The 24,114-nt window shown below is 38.7% G+C and overlaps 1 protein-coding gene across 3 annotated transcripts in view; it reads right to left on the bottom strand.

Moving 5' to 3' along the window:
* Positions 1-24,114, bottom strand: part of VWA8 (von Willebrand factor A domain containing 8) — a 383,619-nt gene that overhangs the window by 280,593 nt on the left and 78,912 nt on the right. For all 3 annotated transcript variants that reach the window (XR_008888496.1, XM_056555457.1, XM_056555456.1), the window contains exons 6-13: positions 22,819-22,986; positions 15,494-15,658; positions 13,790-13,839; positions 5,927-6,035; positions 4,563-4,667; positions 2,214-2,345; positions 1,734-1,868; positions 772-849 (exon numbers count right to left, since the gene is read on the bottom strand). Coding sequence is in view for 2 of the 3 variants with exons in the window: in XM_056555457.1 (XP_056411432.1) it covers positions 772-849; positions 1,734-1,868; positions 2,214-2,345; positions 4,563-4,667; positions 5,927-6,035; positions 13,790-13,839; positions 15,494-15,658; positions 22,819-22,986 (942 nt within the window). In the remaining variant the exon portion in view is untranslated. The remainder of the gene's footprint in view (positions 1-771; positions 850-1,733; positions 1,869-2,213; positions 2,346-4,562; positions 4,668-5,926; positions 6,036-13,789; positions 13,840-15,493; positions 15,659-22,818; positions 22,987-24,114) is intronic.

Genomic DNA, 24,114 nt, shown 5'->3' with positions numbered 1-24,114 from the left:
AAATTACAGGGACACTAAGGCCGGCATTTATCATTGTAGGTGTAAGTGAAGCATTTTTTTGTGTGCAGGTAATGTGTAGGAGCACCAAATTTATTAAATGGTCACAGAGCATTTGATAAATTTTGTGCAGGTAAACATTTTCTGAAATGTCTCTCTTCACATACACCAAAAAGTTAAGCTAGTCTGGGCTTGTGTAGTTCTAGAAACTTTTCAGTGGCTTTGTGCCTTTTTTGCTCCTTTTCACAAAATGGCGCAGGTCATAAAACCCTTCCTTATCATGTGTATTGCCAAAATCAGTGGATTGCAACTCAAAATCAGCAGAAATGTGTAAACCAAAAGGCGCAAAAAAGGCGCAAATAAACCCTGCTTGCGCCTTTTTTCACCTTTTCTAGAAACAAAAAACTGTCTAAAGACAATGATAAATGTCAGCCCAAGTGTGTAAAATTACCTATAGACAAGATAGCTTAAAGGGGTACTCCGGCCCCAAGACATCGTATGCCTATCCGAAGGATAGGGGATAAGATGTCTGATCGCGGGGGTCCCACTGCTAGTGACTCCCACAATCTCGCATGCAGCACCCAGCTCTGGGAGATGCATGCAGTGCTGTAGCCTCAGAGTCTGCCGGGTCACGACTACGGGGCCGGCGTATCATGACGTCACGACTCCGCCCCATGTGATGTCACGGCCGGCCCTACACAGCAAGTCTATGGACATGATGGCCGTGACGACCCCTTTAAGTGCATATACACATTTCCAAGCAGGAAGAATTACCTGGTACAACATTACTGGTTCAACCTCGTAACCAAGCATATCTGCAAATTCTTTAGCAATGACCGTTTTACCACACCCCTAAAAGACAAAAATAATATTATCCATTATAAAAATGGAAAAGGCACAAATAAAAGGTTAATAATAGAACAGGAATAGTGTTTGCAGTCTGAAATTCAAGTAGATACAGGGAGTAGCTTCCCTGATTATATACTTGGTAAACAAAAACATGGCATATATTAAGAAATGACATAAATAAAAACTGCATGTAGATGGGGCTTCACATAGCACACGGCAAGAATGTTACATAAGTCCCCGAAATGAGGAAAACAGATATCTAAGTGGTTTTATTCCATTTTTAAATGCAACATGCAACATTACAGCTGCCATAGCTATGCTTGAAAAAGGTTGCATGGGCTGAAACATTGCATGTTGTATTTGAAATGGAATAAAACCACTGACTTTTGCATTTATCTTAGTGCTGCAGCAGCCTTTGTTTTTTGGATCTAAATTTGGGCCTCTGACTTGGGCCATCTGGACTGCATGCACCACCCTACTCCTGAAACCCATTACTTGCTATATATATATATATATATATATATATATATATATATATATACACACACACACACACATATATATATATATATATATATATATATATATATATATATAGACCCCTTCCCACCTTGCCCCCCAACCTCCCACGAATCACTCAAAATACTGTATTTCAATATTTTTATACTGTTTACCCAGTTCTGCTGTGAAAAACAAGGTGAACAAAAAGAATTTGGGGATATCAAAACCTGTGTAGAAGAAGTGTAGTATAGTAACCCATAGCAACCAGATTGCATTTTTAATTAAAAGAAGTTATCTGATAGGGTGCTATGAGCAACTGCGCCATATCTTCCTCTATACATGTTTTGATAAATCTCCCCCCTTGTATTTAAAGGAATAGAATTTACCTTTCCTCCAATCAGGCACATGTCTTTTACCATATGGGACTGCACCATCTCGGCCAATAGCTGATCATGTGTACTGGTTCTAATAAACTGGGATGAACTGGAATGTAGTTGAACTGGCTGTGTACCTGCTGCCACCTGTGAAGAGTAACATACAGCTTTACCAACCATTTTTAGCTAGGTCAAAAGTAAGGCTTTCATGGGAGATGTCCACTATATAATTTGTGCAGATGATGTACCCCTTTGCAATGAAAAGTGTCACTTACATTTTTCAATACAGTAAAAAAGAGGAGAGCTGATGCATATCACGTGAATGCATGCACAAACATGTAAATCATATATCTAAATTTCCTATTAATACAGTTTTTTGGGGGGTAACCGTAAGCATAGTTCTTAAAGCAAGAAAGCCACACAGCAGTAAAATGTCTAGACTAATACAGTGTAACATGTTATTTATTACTCAAATAAATGGTGGTATTTCACCTGTATTGTGAAGTTCTTGTCACTAGTCTGTAAGTGAACTAAAGCCAAGGGGCTATTGGCATTCTGAACTGGTTCCACTTTTACAACTTTCATGGAAACAGGAGACCTTTCTGCATCCAGCAGCTCAAATCTCTGTAAAACATGACTTAGCATTAGGATAGCAAAGTATAAATAAATATTACCAGAGTTAACATTTTACATGAAAAATAACACCAACATTCTAATGATACCATGAATTAATCTTCTAAAACATTACATGAAAATGTTCATGTACTGGGGCTATCGATCCCAAAATTACCTCCTCTCCTCCAGAACATAGTAAATAAAGAAAACAATATATCTGTGGCCAAAATATACAAGGTTTGCACATAAAACAGCCTAGGTTAGACATGTAATCTATCTTAACATGTATTATTAGGTCCCCTCCACATTGCAGAATTTCCACTGGCAAAATTCGACCACTGAATTCCACTTGAAGCAGAGTCCCATTGATTTTGGCGGCACCTGCTGCAGATCGAATCTCTGCTTGGAATATCTCTGGGTGGAGATTCGGCAGTGTGGATGGGCCCATAACTTATTTTAAGTGTTCCGGGAGGTAATGTCTCTACAATTTCTTTATTATTATTTTTTATTATTTTTTTTTTTAACCAACCTAGCATATAGTCTTTATTACAAATACCCTTAAAGGGGTGAGATGTCTGATAGCAGAGGTCCGGCCACTGGGATCACTCGCGAGATAAAATATCCAGTGAGCACCAGTTGTGTGGACACAAATGCCTTGTTGTTGTCAGAGGAAAATGGGCAGACTGGTTTGAGATGACAGAAAGGCAACAGTAACTACTGCATACCAAGGTATGCAAAATACCATCTCTAAACACAAAACATGTCGAATTTTGAAGTAGATGGGCTACAGCAACAGAAGACCACAAAGTGTGCCACTCTTGTCTGCTAAAAACAGTAACTGAGGCTACAATTCACACAGACACAATGGATGGAAGACTGAAATAATTTTGCCTGGTCTGATGAGTCTCAAATCCAGGTTAGACATTCAGATGGCTGGGTCAGAATTTGGCATAAATGACATGAAAGCATGTTTCATCCTGCCTTATATTAATAGCTCAGGCTGGTGGTAGAGTAATGGTGTGTCAGACATTTTCGTGGCACAATTGGACTTGTTAGTACCAAATAAAACATTGTTTAAAAGTGACAGCCTACATGGGTATTGTTGATGACCATGAACATCGTTTTATGACCACAGTGTACCCATAAATGACATGAAAGCATGTTTCATCCTGCCTTGTATTAATAGCCCAGGCTGGTGGTGGAGTAATGGTGTGTGGGACATTTTCTTGGCACAATTGGGCATGTTAGTACCAATAAAACATTGTTGAAAAGTGACAGCCTACCTGAGTACTGTTGATGACCATGTCCATCCCTTTAGTACCACAGTGTACCCATTTTCTGATGGTTATATCCAGCAGGATAGTGCACCATGTCACAAAGCTCACATAAAAAATACCCTAGTAATACAGATGGGTGAGGCTCCTTATCCCTGAAAAACGTTCTTCAGTCTTGATGACTAGATGTCTCCCCTAATGTTTCACCTATTGTTAGGGGAACTTCAACATTAGCAGCAGAGAGACCCAGGTGAAACACAAAACATGGGGGCAGGGGTTATGCAGGGAAGAGTGCCTAGACTGTGTGCATTCAATAAGAGCCAGTCTAGCTCTTTCATAGGCTCCACACTGTACCTAATGGTAAATCATGGTTTCCCTCTAATCTTATACGACCCATAAGCTGGCCTTGTGTAATCATCATCAGTTTAGTGCTTACATAGACTGATACTATATGTGATGTAACCCATTCCATCATCATCAGCAGCAGTTCACTGTTCAGATAAGGGCTGATTATGTAACATCTTAGTGTTGCTCCTTTCAGCTAACATTGCACCTTGCAAAGTCAGAGCATCCATAACCCTCTTCTCACCCACCTTCCATCTATAGTACTGTACTGTAAATTATACCCCAGTACAGTGCCAGACTGCACATTCTCCATCACTAGTGAGTGGAATAGGTGCTGTCCTGTGAATGACCAGAGAAGTAAGGGAAAAGAAGTTCAGGTGTGAGTACTGCAGGCACACAACCCAGCTATGGCACACTCCCCTGAAATGGGGGGAAATAGAAATAGATGTGCACTGTAGGGGAGACTCTCAAAGGGTTAAGAGCAGCAGCAAGAGCACTAAAATCCCTATTTCACCACTTTAAATAGTTAATGTAAACAAACCATGCAGGTTTTTTTTTTTTTTTTTATTGCAGTAAAAATCTTACAATCTCCATTGCAAAAACTTACCTTTAATGTGTCTTCTACAGCAGTTCTTCCTTCTTTCCCCAAAATAACAGTATAAGGATATAGTCTCTGTATAACTTTCTGGGACGACATCATGGGGAATACATTCTTCGGTTATAAAAATAAAAACACATTATGATTTAGTATAACATCGGGATGGCACAGAAGTGATGTAAGAGGGCCCCATTTCACAATTTTAAGTACCAGACTAAAACACTATGTGCAGAGTTCAGCTGGGTGGTATTCTTGGAAAGCCAGACATGTCCCCGATCGCCATAATGTCAAACCAATGTATTTATAGAATTCATTACATAAACACGAGTAGCTGTAACGTTTTAACAAGGAATGTGTTCTGTTAAATACTTACAGCTGTATTTTTAGGCATACCATTAACTCTGCATGAAACATTTGAAGTGAATAGCTTGAATCATAACAATCCCAACAACTATTCCCAACGCAAGGCTGGTCATCATCATATTTAATGGCTGCAAGCAATTTTATTCAATGCAAATTCTTTAATTTCACTCATAAATGTAACAAGTATATATTCTGTGCAGCCAGCCTATTTGTAACACAAATTTGCAAATATATATGGCCTCTGTCAGAAAAGCTGTTGTATAACATAATCCACTCTGTCTACCATCGTTTTATCAACTATAAAAAATGACATTTACCTACTTTATGCGCCGAATCTAGTTTGGGCACAATTGGAGGGGCGGTCACATCACAAACAACTACCTTAAGGGGGTTATTCCAGGTGGGGAATGGGGTTCAAATTTATATGCATTGTGTGAGAGGGGGAGGGGGGGGGAGAGACAGTTTTGTTAGGCCCCAGGGGAGACAGTTTTCTTTAAAGAAAAATTGTCAAGACGGATTCCCACATTACAATGAACTACCATTTACTGTGCAATTCTGCATTATTTCAGAGACATCATAGTTTTACTTTCCATCAGATTATAGATCTCTTCTCTTCCTACTGATAAAAAGAGAGAGTCTTAACAATTAAGCCTGGTAGAGCAGGAAAAAGCTGCCCAGAACCTCCTGCAAGCCATCTTGAAGCTCATGTCCCAGGCCGCTTTAAAACTATGATTTCTCTGAAAAGCTGTAGGATTACATACTATATCATATATGGGTTGTAATAAAGAAGCCTGTCCCCATTTCAAGGTCACTATGTTTCGGGCAGCAAGAAATGTCTGACAGGTTCACTTTAAATCATACAAATTTCAAATGTTCATGCAGCATATTTTTTCCTTTCAATTATCATCAGTAAAGACAGCTCTCTGATAATATTCATTATGCATGAATACAAAATTTTGATGAATTATTTAAGGAACAACTTTGAAATTATACCAATAATATTAGCTTACCAAAATGCCAATGGCTGCTGCCAAATTGTCTGCTGGGAAGTCTGGAAGCCCAAGGGTGGCAGATTCAAGTGAGCACAGAGTTGTGGCAAAGGAAAGGAGCTGAGAAATTCTAAAAGAGAAGAGAAGTAATTTTTCTACAATTGTTGCATTACTATACAATCATGAATGTGTAAATATCAAAGTGTATTGTCTGGCATAATCCAAGACGGGGAGGTATTTGGATTCGATTGCTATATGCATATTTGTAATATTTGAAACATCTTGTGAGAAACATGCTGCTTATTTGAAAAAAAAAAAATCACTATACAATATAACAGTTTATTGTACAGTATATATCAAGGTCTATACAATGCACACTTGATAAGCTCTTTCTTCTACACAATTCTTCTCAAGAATCAAATACTTAAAGCGTACCTGTCATAGTGCAAAAAAAAAGAAAAAAAGTGATATGTTACTCAGGACCCAATCCTGATCATGTGCATATCATTTTTATGTGTCTCGGACCTATATATCCAGAGATATAAGCATTTATCTGCTGGTGAGTTACTTTTTCATTGTGCAGGCTGGAGGGGGCGTGTCAGTCTGTCTCCCTCACAGGACAAAGCCTGTGCAGTCAGCCAATCAGTACTCTCTACTCTGTAACCCTTTCCTCTCTGGTTTTATGCTGTGTCATGTGTCAGAGGAAGATGCTTGGAGCTTGCCTGCAGTAATCAGAAGACATTATGGTGAATTCATAACAGGATAAAATATATAAATATAAGAATAGATCTTTATAAAATTAGAGCAAGGATTTTTTAGATAAAAGTACAGCATTTTTATGAATACATGTTAGATCTGTTTTATCTTCTCCTAGTAAAGCTGAAAGCTAATCAGCATAGCTGTCACTATGTGTGTCATTCATCTTTCACAGACTCCTGAATGTCTGATCAACTTCTTTGTCATTCAGGAGTCTGAGAAAGCTTTGACTATTTCAGCATGCTGGGAGTTGTAGTTTAGTAACAACTGAAGCTGCAATGTTTGTAAATAACTGAGTTAGAGCAGTGTTGCCTCCAGCTGTTTTAAAACTACAGCTCCCAGCATGTCCACACATCCTTTATCTGTAGTTTTGCATACACAATAGAAATCTCCTATACTGGATACTGGTATGCTTCACGGCTGGTATCCAGTATGCTGTAAAATATAGACTAGTCTGTCTGGCTAAAAAGACAGGTGACCCCTAGTGGTGGCTATTTTGAGCTTGAATTTCAGGTGAAAATTTAAACATTTTTTAACAGGTGTATATTGTGAAATGTCATATTATAATGAGTCCTGCAATATATGAAAAGTTTTTAACAATGACAGTGCCTCTTTAACCCCTTAAGGACCCTTGACGTACGCGTACGTCATGACACCCTGGTACTTAAGGACCCATGACGTACGCGTACGTCATGGAGAATTCCGGCCCCTGCCACGTGCCGGGTGGGGATCGGACCGGGATGCCAGCTGAAATCGTTCAGCAGGCATCCCGTGCAAACGCCCAGGGGGGTGATTAGACCCCCCCATGTTGGCGATCGCGGCAAATCGCACGTGAATTCAAACTTGCGATTTGCGCGATTCCGGGTCATTACGGGTCTATAGTGACCCGGAATATAAGGGGGATCGCGGTTGTCTAAGACACCCACGATCCCCCTGAAGGCATAGGAGTGAGGTGGCAGGGGGCCACCCCTCCTATCCCTGCTATTGGTGAACTAGACGCGACGACCAATAGCAGATCGGGGGCGGGGGGGTTAACTTTCGTTTTCCCCGTCCTGCCCACCCACAATAGGCGGGGCAGAACGGGGAACGAAAGGAGACCGGCGCCGAAGATCCACTTACCAATCCGGGCGGGCGACGAAGGCTGCGGGCGATGGAGATCGGCGGTCAGCGATGAAGTGCGGCTGGATCCGACAGAAGCCGGTGAGTTGCCTAGCAACATCTGGAGGGTACAGTTTGAGACCATTATACAGTGGTCTCTAACTGTAGCCCTCCAGATGTTGCAAAACTACAACTCCCAACATGCCCAGACAGCTGTCTGGGCATGCTGGGAGTTGTGGTTTTGCAACAGCTGAAGGGCTACAGTTTGAGACCGCTATATAGTGGTCCCTAAACTGTAGCCCTCCAGATCTTGCAAAACTACAACTCCTAGCATGCCCATACAACTGTTTGCTGTCTGGGCATGCTGGAATTTGTAGCTTTGCAACAGCTGGAGGACCACAGTTTGGAGATCACTTTGCAGTGTTCTCTAAAGCTGAAGCCCTCCAGATGTTGCAAAACTGCAAATCCCAGCATGCACAGACAGCAAACAGCTGTCTTGGCATGCTGGGAGTTGTAGCTGCGTACCTCCAGCTATTGCATAACTACAGCATGCCCTTCGGCGATCAGTGCATGCTGGGAGTTGTAGTTTTGCAACAGCTGGAGGCAGAAGGGTTGGAAAATACTGAGTTAGGTAACAGAACCTAACTGAAGGTTTTCCAACCAGTGTGTCTCCAGCTGTTGCAAAAGTACAACTCCCAGCATGCACGATCTGTCAGTACATGCTGGGAGCTGTAGTTTTGAAACAGCTGGAGGTTTGCCCCCAGGAGGAATGTACAGGGTACATTCACACGGGCAGGTTTACAGTAAGTTTCCTGCTTCAAGTTCGGGCTGCGGCAAATTTTTCGCGGCAGCGCAAACTCCTAGCGGGAAACTCACAGTAACACGCCAGTGCGAATGTACCCTAAAAACACTACACTAACACATAATAAAGAGTAAAACACTACATATACACCCCCTTATACTGCCCCCCCCCCCCAATAAAAATGAAAAACGTATTGTATGGAAGTGTTTCCAAAACGGAGCCTCCAGCTGTTGCAAAACAACAACTCCCAGCATTTCCGGACAGCCACTGACTGTCCAGGCATGCTGGGAATTTATCAACAGCTGGAGGCACCTGGTTTGGGAATCACTGGCATAGAATACCCCTATGTCCACCCCTATGCGATCCCTAATTTAGACCTCAAATGCGCATTGGAGCTCTCTCACTTCAGAGCCCTGTCGTATTTCAAGGAAACAGTTTAGGGCCACATATGGGGTATCTCCGTACTCGGAAGAAATTGCACTACAAATTTTGGGGGGCTTTTTCTCCTTTTACCCCTTATGAAAAGGAAAAGTTGGGGGCTACACCAGCTTGTTAGTGTAAAAAAAAAAAAAATTTACATTAACATGCTGGTGTTGCCCCATACTTTATATTTTCACAAGCGTTAAAAGGAAAAAAAGAACCCCAAAATTTGTAACGCAATTTCTCCGGAGTACAGAAATACCCCAGATGTGGGCGTAAAATGCTCTGCGGGCGCACAACAAGGCTCAGGAGTGAGAGCGCACCATGTACATTTGAGGCCTAAATTGGTGATTTGCACAGGGGTGGCCGATTTTACAGAGGTTCTGACATAAACGCAAAAAAATAAATGTGTAATATGTGACCCCATTTTGGAAACTACACCCCTCACGTAATGTAATAAGGGGTGCAGTGAGCATTTACACCCCACAGGTGTCTGACAGATTTTTGGAACAGTGGTCCGTGAAAATGAAAAATGTAATTTTTCGTTTGCACAGCCCACTGTTCCAAAGATCTGTCAAACGCCAGTGGGGTGTAAATACTCTCTGCACCCCTTTATTAAATTCTGTGAGGGGTGTAGTTTCCAAAATAGGGTCACATGTGGGGGGGGGGCCACTGTTCTGGCACCACGGGGGACTTTGTAAACGCACATGGCCCCTGACTTCCATTCCAAACTATTTTTTTCACAAAAGCTCAATGGCGCTCCTTCTATTCTGAGCATTGTAGTGCGCCAGCAGAGCACTTGACGTCCACACATGGGGTATTTCCATACTCAGAAGAGATGGGGTTTCAAATTTTGGGGGGCATTTTGTCCTCTTACCCCTTGTAAAAATTTAAAATTTGAGGGAAAACTAGCATTTTAGTGAAAAAAAAAATAATAATCATTTAAACATCCAACTTTCACAAAAAGTCATCAAACACCTGTGGGGTGTTAAGGCTCACTGGACCCCTTGTTACGTGCCTTGAGGGGTGTAGTTTCCAAAATAGTATGCCATGTGTTTGTTTGTTTTTTGATGTCCTGGAAGCATAGTGGCTTCCTAAATGGGACATGCCCCCCAAAAACAATTTCATCAAATTTTGCTTTTCAAAAGCTAAATGTGGCTCCTCCTCTTCTGAGCATTGTAGATTGCCTGCAAAGCATTTTACGTCCTAACATGGGGTATTTCCATACTCAGAAGAGATGGGGTTACAGATTTTGGGGGTCATTTTGTCCTATTATACCTTGTAAAAATTTTAAATTTGAGGGAAAACTAGCATTTTAGTGAAAAAATAATAATAATTTTCACGTCCAACTTTAACGAAAAGTTGTCAAACACCTGTGGGGGTGTTAAGGCTCACTGGACCCCTTGTTAGTGCCTTGAGGGGCTCAGTTTCCAAAATAGTATGCCATGTGTTTTTTTTTTTTTTGCTGTTCTGGCACCATAGGGGCTTCCGAAATGTGACATGCCCCCCCAAAACCATTTCAGAAAAACTCACTCTCCAAAATCCCACTGTCGCTCCTTCCCTTCTGACCCCTCTACTGCGCCCGCCGAACACTTGGCATACACATATGAGGTATTTTCTTACTCGAGAGAAATTGGGTTACACATTTTAGGAAGATTTCTCTCCCTTTCCCCCTTGTAAAAATTCAATAACTGGGTCTAAAAGAACATGCCAGTGTAAAAAATGAAGATTTAGAATTTTCTTCTTCAATTTGCTGCTATTCCTGTGAAACACCTAAAGGGTTAACAAACCTTTTGAATGTAATTTTGAATACTTTTAGGGGTGCAGTTTTTATAATGGGTCATTTGTGGGGTATTTCTAATAAGAAGGCCCTTCAAATCCACTTCAAAACAGAACTGGTCCCTGAAAAATTTCGATTTTGAAAATTTTGTGAAAAATTGGAAAATTGCTGCTATACTTTGAAGCACTCTGATGTATTCCAAAAGTAAAAACACGTCAATTTTATGATGGAAACATAAAGTAGTCATATTGTATATGTGAATCAATATATTATTTATTTGGGATATTCATTTTCCTTATAAGCAGAGAGCTTCAAAGTAAAAAAAAAAATGCAAAATTTAAAAAAAAATTATAACATTTTGGAATTTTTCACCAAGAAATGATGCAAGTATCGACAAAATTTTACCACTAACATAAAGTAGAATATGTCACGAAAAAACTATCTCAGAATCTGAATGAAAGGTAAAAGCATCCCAGAGTTATTAATGTTTAAAGTGACAGTGGTCACATGTGCAAAATAATGGACGTATCTTACAGTGGGTCCTTAAGGGGTTAATATTCTCCTCCATGAAGAAAAAATACAACACATTTTGTTATTCACAAGAAAAAAAAGTTCCAGCACAGAAATCCATTAATTCCCTTTTTCTTTATGGATTCATATAAAAGCAGACAGTACCTGATGTGTTTTGGCCCATCTGAGGTCTTACTTATCTTGTTAAACATAGAAAAAGCTATAAAGCCCACAATACAAATAAACTTAAATTTAAACTACAATTATTACTCGAAAATTACATTTTGTATTCTGATGTCACAAAGTTTAGGGAGCTAGTAAGTGGGGTATTACTCAAATTGGGAAGCTAGAAGTCAATTATTTTATTTTAAGATGGCATTGAGACACACCCCATATTACCAGGGCTATCTCTCCAAGTACTGTATGGGTTGCAAAGCTGCCACCTTGCATGAATTTAACCATACCCTAGTTTAAAGAACAAACGGGGAAAAAACAAAATTAAATATGTCCTACTAAATGCTTGGTTTTGCTTACTAAAGTAATTTCTTAGTTTTCTACTTCTGGACTTATGAAATCTCTAATGGAATACTAATGCACTTTTTGTCATTTTCCTTCTCTTTAATGTCTTCTTTTTCTTTTCCCACTTCAGGTGGAGCACAAGTTATTTGGTTTTATGATTGTAAGGATAAGGGTACTGAAGACATCCTGATATTACTGTCTGTAATAGGGCAATCAGTCCATTTGAACTAGACAGTATGCACTTGCATGGAAAGTAAATGATCCCATTTTAAATACTAGTCTTGTTAATGTGAAGGCAAAGAAGAATGTCCTTTCCAATAAAGCAGCCAGATCACTTGTAATTGCAGTTTTTGGCTCCTTTTCTTTGTGGAATTACAATTTAACAGCTCTTGAGTCTCTTTGTACCATTCTCGTTGGCTTCCCAATAGTGGGAATGAAAGAAAAACTTTCTACTATGAGCATCCAAAAAGATGTGTCACAAGTCAGAGTTTAAAGCTATTCCCAAGGAAAACTGTCTGCAACAGATAAGTCATCCCTAATCAATGTTTTAGCTGCATTTTTCCATAGTATTCCATAGTTGCCATTTAAATAAACAGATATCCATGTAATGCATGGGTAAAATGGCTCTACCAGATGAGCAATATGCTCTTAAATGGGGTAAACCAGGTGGATACCCATCTATGACATCCATATGTCTAAATAATGCATTCACAGGTGTTGACTTTATGAGACAAATGCTTTCAATTCACGATCTATCTGGTTTGAAAACCCAAATTTAATATTATGGTATGATGTGTTCTTTCGATCCCTACTACAATTAACCAGAGTGGCTACAAAGATTGTCTCTTTCTCTGGATAACCAAGGACTGTCTGTGGTTTACATCGACAATCCATCGATTTTAAAATGCAGCTTGTGAAGCTTCATTCACCCTGTGGTGGGTCTGCAGGGATATGAAATACTTCCTGTCAGATTCCCTACAAATTATAACTATTTGCCGGGGCCTCAACAATGGAACAACTTATGATCAGCTTATTTAATGGATTGCTAGTAAAAGAGCTTGGGATGCACTCAACCACTTTAAACTTCTTCAGCTACTTTAAACAACTAGGCCCAGATATGACCAGTTGACTGAAGATCCATTCTGAACATGGGTCCCCAGGAGCTGCCTGAAGATTAGACTAGAACCTGATGCTCCCTTTTGTAAGAAGAGAAGGATCAAAGGAGGACATGTGAGTTAAAAAAAAAGAGAATAATGTACTTTAAAAGCAATGTTTCTCTAATAAGTAGAGCATAAATAAAAATATTATGAGTTACAATGTACAGAAAAGACATTGAGACGCAGACACGAAGGCAGTTTTAAAACAACATTATTTGAAGTTGCCTCACAGATAAAACATATAATGCTCCATTTACAAAAATGGAAAGGCTGTCTTCAATTTACTTTCTACAGAAATAAGTTCATATAACTAATAATTAATCTTCAAGTGGATCAGAAACAGCCTTGGGAAGGCGCCACAACATTACTAATGACAATGTACCCTACAAGGTAAATTTCATCATTAAAATGAAAATGGCTTGAAATTCTGTAAACAGGAACACATTGACATCACTCCTATACGTCCATTATAAAATGAAAAATCTTACAAGATACCTTAATTACCCCTTTGGACAAGGGGTCCTAAGTGCTCCAGTATGCACACACTCTGGGGGACTATTGTAGTTAGCTAAGTACAGTGTTCATCTATCCTTAGCGGTCCCATACTTGATCTCCAAACAAACAATGGACCTTAGAAATACATTATTATGATCAGTGAAAGCCCCAGGGGTTGAACCACCACCCATCAGACACATCACCTACCCTATCCTATGATACAAAGTTGTCATTAAGACACACAAAAAAAAGAGATACAATAATAAAATACTAATGTTACAAAAGTAACAAATTCTAAACTTTACAACATAATTCATGTTAAAAAATTAGCAATCTCCTTCATTTACCTCTCAGCTGGAACATTTGGTCCAACTGAATATAGTAGCTGCAGATGATCCTGTTTGGGTAAAAAAAACAGCAAAAGATCAATTATTATTATTATTATTTTCCAAAAGTAACAGTATGAATTGACAAAATTGTGGCGCCCGTCTTTAATCTTCACTTGATGGCAGCAATTAAATGGCTACACGCTGTGCGCTCTTACTAAAGGTTATGATCCTGGTATCATTTATCATAGGAGAAATCACTTCTGGGAAGGTTAAACAAAAATCTTCAAAAAGGTTGTTTAAAACAAAATACATCAATTCATTCCAAGCAGTGAGCATTTAAAATGACTAATGCCCGACAACTACTAAAAGGTAATAGGGGAAATTTCCTCATCAGCTATTGGTAACTTTTTAGTACAGTATTTTACTATCCACTGGCACAATAACAAATGGGTTTCTTAAGATGCAGCGAATTTTAATGTTTCCCTTTTCCTTTCTATTCTCTTCCCCTTCAACTAAGCAAAATGAAGGTTTTTTTTTTGCAGGACCAATTATAATTTTTTATTGCGCCTTTCATTTTACCTTTAAAATGTATTACTAAAAAACAATAAAGGGAACAGCTGAGCTTTCTGTGCTTCCTGAGCTTACCATTGTAACAATGCTTCCCATTTTATGAAAACAGTGGAGCACATGTGCCAAAGTTTACACTTTTTTGCTTGTTTTTTTTTTCTTACTGATTTTATATATTTTTTGGTTTGCTTTTTTCCTGTAGAAAACCCCATATAGAAAAACTAGCACAATTTGATGTCATCCAGCACTATTTACACTTCCTCACACATTTTTTTTCTCTGTGCTATATGAAAGACTGTGACTTGCATTCATCTTGATACATTTGCATCCATAAGAAAAATGGAAATGTAGTGTGAAAACAACCTTACAGAAATAGTGGAAAACAGCGTGCTCTGCTGCTTCTGTCATTCTAGCCATCTCACTGTTTAGTTTCTGCCTGCATCTGAGATATTTGTAAACTGAGCTATGGGCGCCAAATGGGTTAGACAGGCACTTATCAAGCATATGTGACCTATCCTGTTACTTTGTCATAAATGTCTAAGATGTGACAGCCCCTGCACTGATATCTGCTAGATAAAACCCAAAAGATGGTTTCTTTGCTTTTTTTGTTTGGATCTGTTAAAGTACTTAAGCCAATTATTATTGAATGTATTATATTATGAGGATTGGAAAAATACCCACATTTATTAATTGGTCTAGGACAAAACTGTCTGATTTGCCCATAGCAACGAATCACAATTCCGCTTTCATTTTACCAGAGAAATTTGAGAAAGGAAAGCTGAGCAATGATTGGCTGCTATGGGCAAATCAGACAGTTTTGGTCTATGATTGGGCCTATTAATGGATTCAACTATAAGAAAAAACAAACAGTGGTGCTACCATTAGCAGACAAGCAGGATACAGCATTAAAAGAAATGTAAACTTTTGGTTGGCAACATCACATTTCTTTGTACTTACGTTCTTTTAATTCCAAGTAATACATGGTGTGCCTTAGAAAGCAGCATTTCTACAATGGATTGAACCAACTTAATGTCAGAAAACAGCTTTAACTGCAACACTTGGCAGGTACATTTCCTGGCCTTCTGCACAGCAGTAGTAATGTTAGTGCTAGTTAAGCAAAATTTAAAAAATATTTGTTTAAAGCTGTAGCTTTACCTTAAATGGCAGGTGATAAATATCTCTGGCTTGAAATCTGGAGCGCAGTGGTGGATCAAGAGGGTTGCCAGTGTATTTTGGGACTGGCAGCCCCAAGGCAATCACTCGAAAATCTTCACTGACACGAACAATCTTCCATGCGTCCAGTTCTTCTTTACTGTGTTCCTAGGAGTTGAAGTAAACTTTTTTTTTAAACTTCAAATGAATCTCCCACATATTCTAATAGTGGACTTGCTTGCAGGGTCACCTTCAAAACCAGTACAAGAGATCAGACATCCCCACATTTAATTCTATGTAGAAAATGTCTGTTGTTCAGTACACATTTATATAAGTAGCGTATGCAAGATCATAGAAATTAGCAAAATCTTGAAATACCTTTTTTTATAGTACTTATTATAACAGTATTTTGTAGAGACAAGCTATTGAGAGTCCTCCCTTTATCAAGTCTAAAGCATTTCTCAAAATGTTCAAAATGTATTTAAAAAAATGGAAAAAATTTGCCTGATATTCCCATTCCCTCTTAGTGTTGTGACACTACCTGGGTTCCCACTACTCACTGCATTATGGTGATATTTTGAAACACCAACTCAGCTAATTAGTGGTTAAGGCAGGTCACCGCAGAGTCTAATGATTGGCGGAGCAGTCATTTCCTGTGTGTCCGACAACCCCAGGAAGTGGTGAGCAGTGGGGTCCCAAGCACCCCTGAAACGACAGCAGTGAGGAATCGAGCAGGTGAGAATAACTTTAAGCCAACATAATCCCTTTTAAGGGTTTATCATTTCAACAAACCACAAATGTATCAGCTACCAAGGGATCTGTAACTTAGACAGCCAAATAAGCAGGGCCAGTGGTGAGTCAGGCAGATGCTTGGGCCCACCGGTGCTCTCTGCTCCTCATTGCCCTATATAGTTTGTCTCACATATGATAGTAAGAAAAACAAGGATATAGATTCTCTGACAAAAGATATCGCCCTCTCAGCATTCTGACAGTGCCAAGGAAAGTCTCTAAATAGTTCAGTATTTTTTTGTCTCTTCCTAAAAATTTTCCTGCTGGGTCTCAAATTTTGGACCTGCTGTATGGAAAGCAGAAACCCTAAAGCTGGGATCACACATTATAATTTTGCTCATTATTATAGGCAAAGCCACAAATGGAACAAACAAAATTAGATCTGAAGTGAAATCCAAATACTGACCAAAATATTGTGTGTAAAACCAGCCTATGAGTGACCATAGGCTATATAATTGTTTAAGAGAGGATTTTCTTTGCTTTTAAAGCAAAGTATTTTATTTTACAGGCATAGTGTATTGGCATATACAAACAAATGTCCCTCAGACACCCTCAGACTTACATTGCTAGAGTGTCTTGCTCACCTGACACGGAGCCTTGAGAGAACACGCTGAGTGCAAACTTCTCCCAGCTAGTTTTCCTGGTCAGTGAATTGTCTTAATACTCAGACCCCTGCCAGTCAAAACTTTTCACATGTCCCTAGGTGCCCATTTGTCCATTTAGTAACCACCAATATGTTTTATGGCAGCCACTAAGGGGCCTTTCTCTGCTTCATACACAATTTTACAGTGTAGCAAAAAAAAAAACACAAAAAAAACGCAGGTTTCCCATGGCAAGTGGAACTGGTACTCCATTGTCTTATGACACCCAAACTCCTACTCTGATGGCCTGCCATGGCATCACAGTCAGAAGACTAACAAATGCCTTCAGTGACCTTTATCAGTGAAATAAAAATCTCAGTAACTCATCAGTAACAACACAAAATATTAAAAATATCATATCCTGCACAGTGATTGTTATTAGGAACAAACTTGTGATATGTCATAGAGAGTCTGGAGAAGTACGCACTTCACGTGTTCATAATTCTATGAGACAGTTTCGCTCACATAGGCACAGAGCGATACTGCTTGCTTATCTTCCCACTCATTCCACTCATCGTTTGGGGTCTGAACACTCAGACTTTAACTGATGAAACATTTTAAAAAAAGGGTAAACTTTAAGATACTCATTCATGTTCTAATGGGCTGGATCAGAGTGGACTTCCAATTGGCACCCTGCAACACAATTATGGTGTGCTGATGGGTGGCCATGGCTGTCTGGGGACTAGCAATTGCAATTACCTGTATTTTAGAATAAAAAGCCCTACACAATATTGAAATTTGGCTCATCAGTAATTATGACCCAAAATAATAAATTTACTTATAATTTATCCTGTACTGTGAACCACATTAAAAGACAAAAAAGAAAAAATACAGTGACAGAATTGATGTTCTTTGCTCATTGTTCTGCTAAAAAAAAAAAAAAATCACAAAAAATGGAATTGCAGGTTTCTTTTTCCCAGCCCCCGTTCTCTCAGAAAAAGTTATTACAAGTTAATCAATAAGTTGTATTTGCAAAGTCTTTTAGAATAACTGTCTGTAACATAAGTTAAAGTGTACAGTAATGATTTATATCACTAAATACTAGGTTTTGAATTAAGTGGGAGTTTTGAAAAGTTCATCACTCATAAGACAAAAACCAAGCAAAAAGACAGACTGCATAAGATAAGTCAACATACATTGCTTGCAATAATGGCCTTAATGACGTTGCCCTTCAAGTGTCACCCTATACTTTTAAATATTATTGAAACCACAGAAATTTTATTTGTATAGCATTTAACATAGTTAAAAGAATTGTCCACTCAAATAAATCAAAAAAAAATACAACAATGTTAAAAATAAAACAAACAGTCTCCATACAAATGATCCACCGCTGCCATGCTGAAACTCATTGGCTCCAAGTTAATCCAGTGGAAAACAAATATTTTTAAATCAACTGGTGCCAGAAAGTTATACAGATTTGTAAATTACTTCTATGTAAAAATCTTAGGCCAGTACTTATCAGCTTCTGTATACTACAGAGGAAGTTGGGTAGTTCTTTTAAGACTGACCACAGCGCTCTCTGCTGATACTTCTCTCCGTGTCAGGAACTGTCTAGGGGAGAAGTAAATCCCCATAGTAAACCTCTCCTGCACTGGACAGTTCCCGACACGAACAGAAGTATAAACAGAGAGCACTGTGGTCAGACTGGAAAGAACTACACACCTTTCTCTGTAGTATACAGCAGCTAATAAGTACTGGAAGGATAAAGATTTTTAAGAAGAAGTAATTTACAAATCTGTATAAGTTTCAGGCACCAGTTGATTTGAAATAATTTTTTCCCACTGGAGTACCCCTTTAAACCAAAAGTCACTGGGGAGGTCCAGATTAGCTACTGCCTGCTCGTCAGCCTTGATTGATTGATTGATCTCTCCCTTTATGAAAACAAGGACATATCTATAAATCAAGGCTGGTAGGGTGGGGAAAAGCCACCAGGGACTGCCAAGATAACTAGTGGTTCTGGCAGTATGAAAGTGATAACAGGTTTCCTTTAAACGGGTCCAAGCAGGCCACACATGTATGAGCTGTTTTGTTCTTTCATGATCTTTTCCCACAATGCATTTCAGCTGACATAACAAATCTAATTCTGACACCAATTCACTGATGAAAGAAGCCTCAACAGTTTTCTAAAGCCTGAGGATTACTGCAGGGCTGCTGTCAGGAAATGTCTGAATAATCCTTATTTGATCTCAGTTAATGGACCAGGGAGCAAAGATGTATAAAGTATTACCAACAGACATTTTCTGTATAGCTGGTTTTAAGCCAAATATCATGCATGAATAGGTCAAATGTACACTACCTATATTAATAATATAATAAAAAAATAAAATAAAGCCAAAAGTTGGGGCATACCACTTATATTAAGAAACACACAGACACCTTTGAATACATTTTTTTATTCTTGTTTGGTACTTATGATACCAAAAAATTAGGTCTTTATTAAAAATGTCATTTAGGCCAAGTTCACACTTACATTAAAAATTATTCTGTAAATTGGGAGGTGACTTCCAAAATTGTGACCCGGGTTGTTTTGTTTGAGTAACCAATAATTGTAGTATAGTACAATATTATTAAAGGGGTACTCTGGCGCTAATACCTCTTACCCCTATCCAAAGGATAGGGGATAAGATGACTGGCCGCCCCCCGTTAGCATTCCGGGGGCTGATGCTAACGGGGTGCGGCGTGGAAGTTCACGGGGGTCCCCCTTTGGATAGGGGATAAGATATCTTAGTACTGGAGTACCCCTTTAAGTCACTTTATGTGGGACCCTCCCGTCTTCATGGTAGATTCGCATATGACCCTATTGAAACTATGGGAAGACAGAATGGGGAATTATAAAAGACTTTATAGGGTACAAATTTTGGTTGATAATTAATGTTAAGTTTTACTTTTAGGGGTATTCCACTGCTATTTTCCATGTGCCACTGGGAAATTGGTCCCTTGGTCTGCACATGATAGACTTGTATGGTATGTATAGACACATACATTGGAGGCTCCATTGGCTATCTTTGAAGTAGGTACTTTCTAAAATATCAGATAAAATTGAGCAGCATACTGCATTATATGTTTTTGTAAAATTTCAAATTACTGATGGACCCCATTTAGGAGCTGTTGGTGTCTGACGAGGAGAACAAAGAAAATGCAAGTGTTAAGTCTTATGTATAGTATGAGGACAAAAATACGCCAGACTAAACTGGCAGATCACCGTTTAAAAAAAAAAAAGACAACATAAATAAATAACATTGAGCATGCCCACAATGGTAAGCAATTGAAAGAATGTGGTCGATAATGCCAAACACTGGTTCATTTAGTTGTGGTCAGTCAAAAAACATCTACCAATCACTCAAGCATAATTTACAGGGCAAAATGCCCAAAATCAGCCATTCCAGACAACCATTATCTTAGGTAAGTGGCCAGCCTAAGTTTCTCTTCTCCAGCCTCCTGCTGTATCCTACTTACAGTAAAATGTATTAAGCTGCTTCTGCAGGGCTAAATCTAAAAAAAATCTCTCTCCTGAGCAAATTTATGAACTAATTTATGACTAGATTAAATGTTTTCTCTAGTGATGAATCAGATTAAAAGTTTGTTGAGGAGAGAAAAGGACACAGCAGGAAGCTGTAGAAGGGAAACTCAACAAAACATTTGTAATAAAGTTCTATTGAGAAAATGTTTTCTTTAGTTACCAAAATAATTATAAAGCAAGGATAAAAAATACATTTAAGGGTCTTTACAGCCTTTGATGACAACTAATCTTTTAATTATTAAGAATGGATAAAAGGTCACTACTTATTCACGTATTATAATTAGACATTAAAACAAAATGAAACATCAAAGCTAATTGTCTTTTATTTCTTATTACTAATAACTGAATCAACTTTTAAATGGATATCACAGAATAAGACACATGGCTTACATTAGGTAAAAGATGATTACCGAGGCTGAAAGTAATAAAATAAATGCAAAAGTGTGTTAGAAAAGTAATTTATTCTGGGTAATAGCATTACACCTGTGCTCCAGATGGTGCTGGCTATAAGGAATTATTCTAAATTTTTAAGCTTGTATTTCTCAAAGTGTTAAATTAATGATCCTTCTCAGTTTAGAGATCTGGTCTTTGTAAGGAAAACATTTTGCAGCAGTCATGCGTCCTCAAAACAAAATGTATTAAATCATTATACCATTTGATGCTTAATATCAGTAAATATTTTTAATTGCTCTTATTCTTATCTTGAAAAAGTCTTAGGGGCAAGTCACCATACGTATTTTCCGATCGGAATTCCGACCAGAGCAGAAGACCCGTGGAAGGCAGCAGAGGCAGGTGAGGGGACCTCCGTCTGCCGTTCTGGATGATCATCCATTTTAGTGACTGCAATGCTGCAGATTCCGTGATTTCTATTGATCACGGTATCTGAGGGGTTAATGGTGGACATCCGCGCAATCGCGGATGTCCGTCATTACCGTCGGGTCCCTGGCTGCTATCAGCAGCCAGGACCTGCTGTGCATGACCCGAGCATCGCTCCGATGCTCGCGGTTATGTATAGGATGTAAATGTACGTCCTGGTGCATTATGTACCACCTCACCAGGAAGTACATTTACGTCCGGCATCATTAAGGGGTTAAGGCTAACTTCACACATGCATCAGCATTTCCAGTTTTCTGAAAAACAAACATGGTAGCAGTACCAGACTGATCACATAATGGACACCTACTAGACTCTGTGGACCTCTTCAACGATAGTGGGTCCATCAGCTTACTATCATGATGTCCATTACACTGGGGCAAAAAAGTAATTAGTCAGCCCCCAATTGTGCAAGTTCTCCCACTTAAAAAGATGAGAGAGGCCTGTAATTTTCATCATAGGTAGGTGGAAGGAGGTTTTCACTCAAAATCTCACAATACATGGCCCCATACATTCTTTCCTTTACACGAATAAGTCGTCCTGGTGCCTTTGCAGAAAAACAGCCCAATGCATGATTTTTCCACCCCCATGCTTCACAGTAGGTATGGTGTTCTTTGGAGGCAACTCAGCATTCTTTCTCCTCCAAACACGACAAGTTGAGGTTTTACCAAAAAGTTCTACTTTGGTTTCATCTGACCATAAGACATTCTCCCACTTCTCTTCTGGATCATCCAAATGCTCTCTAGCAAACTTCAGACAGGTCCGGACATGTACTGGCTTAAACAGAGGGACACGTCATGCACTGCATGATTTAAGTCTCTGATGGGGGTAGTGTGTTACTGATGGTAGCCTTTGTTACTTTGGTCCCAGGTCTCTGCAGGTCATTCACTACGTCCCCCATGTGACTCTGGGATTTTTGCTCACCGTTCATATGATCATTTTGACACCACGGGGTGCGATCTTGCGTGGAGCCCCAGATCGAGGGAGATTATCAGTGGTCTTGTCTGATTTCAATTTTCTAATAATAATTGCTCCCACAGTTGATTTATTACCATCAAGCTGCTTGCCTATGGCAGATTCGGTCTTCCCAGGCTGGTGCAGGTCTTGTTTCTGGTGTCCTTCGACAACTCTAGTGGAGTTTGGAGTGTGACTGTTTGAGGTTGTGGACAGATGTCTTTTATACTGATAAGTTCAAACAGGTGCCATTAATACAGGTAATGAGTGGAGGACAGAGGAGACTCTTAAAGAAGAAGTTACAGGTCTGTGAAAGCAAAAAATCTTGCTCATTTGTAAGTGACCAAATACTTATTTTCCACCAAAATTTGCAAATAAATTCTTAAAAAATATGACAATGTGATATTATGGATGTATTTTACCCAACCAGAGATCATTTTGACTGCACACTTCTCTTTTAGATTCATATTTGTGATGAAAACAATACAATAGCTAGCAAGTCATTGAATAAATGATATAAATAAATAAAAGTGAATTTGGCAGGTATTTACCTGAAGCAGTTTGTCATAACGTTCAGCAGACAGAAGAAATCGTCCGTCTTCCAGCTGCATCTCCCTGTTCTCCAGCAAATTATTCAAAACTGGTAAGACATTCCTTTCTGCCTTTTCCAATCCTTCCAAAACCAAAATTCTTCCCTCTGTGGCGGCACGAACAGCACACTTAAAAAAATGAACAAAGACATTGTAAGAAAACTTGCAAACAGTGAGTCTGTCATGTTTAAAAAGAAACACATAGTGGCTCTGCATAATATGTTGGTGATATATAGAAACTATTGAGACTCAGTGGTTAGTACAGTAACCTTCCAGCACTTGGGTCCTAAGTTCAGATCCTACTAAGGAAAACATCTGCAAGGAGTTTCTATGTTCACTCATCGGTTGAGTGGGTTTTCTTTAGGTACTCCAGTTTTATACATGTACTTTATTTTGTTGCTTAGATTGTGATTGGGGACAAGGACTAATGTGAGGAATGACAAGCTCAGTTTGCTGGCACTATATAAATTATTGGAATTATATTGATGATTATTATTTTACATTGGTAGCAACACTACGAATGTTTTTTTCCTCCTCACATTCTAAAAATCATAATGCTTTAAATCTTCCACCTACAGACCCATATGTGGGCTTTTTTTTTTGCGCCACCAATTTTACTTTGTAATTACATCAATCATTTCACCACAAAATCTACGGCCAAGCCGGAAAAAAAAAATTTTGGGGCAAAATAAAACAAAAATAAAAGCCATTTTATAACTTTTGGGGGCTTCTACGAAGTGCACTTTTTGGTAAAAACTGCACCTTATCTTTATTCTGTAGGTCTATACGGTTGCAAGGATAGCTAATTTATATATATATATATATATATATATATATATTTTTTTTTTTACTACTTAAAAAATATTTCTACATGCACCAAAATTAGTATGTTTAACATTGTCATCCTCTTACCCCTTTAACTTTTTTTTTCCACATACAGGGCTATACATGGCTCATTTTGTGAACCTTGATCTGAAGTTTTTATCGGTACCATTTTTTTTTGATGGGATTTTTTGATCAACTTTTATTAGTTATTTTAGGGTATCCAAAATTACCAAAAATACACAATTTTGGACTTTGGAATTTTTTTTACGTATACGCCATTGACCGTGCGATTTAATTTATGTTATATTTTTATAGTTCGGACATTTATGCATGCGGCGACACCACATATGTTTACTTTTGCTTATATATATATTTTTTTTTTTATGGGAAAGGGGGGGGGATTCAAACTTTTATTAGGAAGGGGTTAAAGCA

This window comes from Hyla sarda, chromosome 2, assembly GCF_029499605.1.
Source record: "Hyla sarda isolate aHylSar1 chromosome 2, aHylSar1.hap1, whole genome shotgun sequence".
Lineage (NCBI taxonomy): Eukaryota > Metazoa > Chordata > Amphibia > Anura > Hylidae > Hyla > Hyla sarda.
Note: the sequence above shows the minus strand (reverse complement) of the source record. Positions and strands in the feature narration are given on the sequence as shown.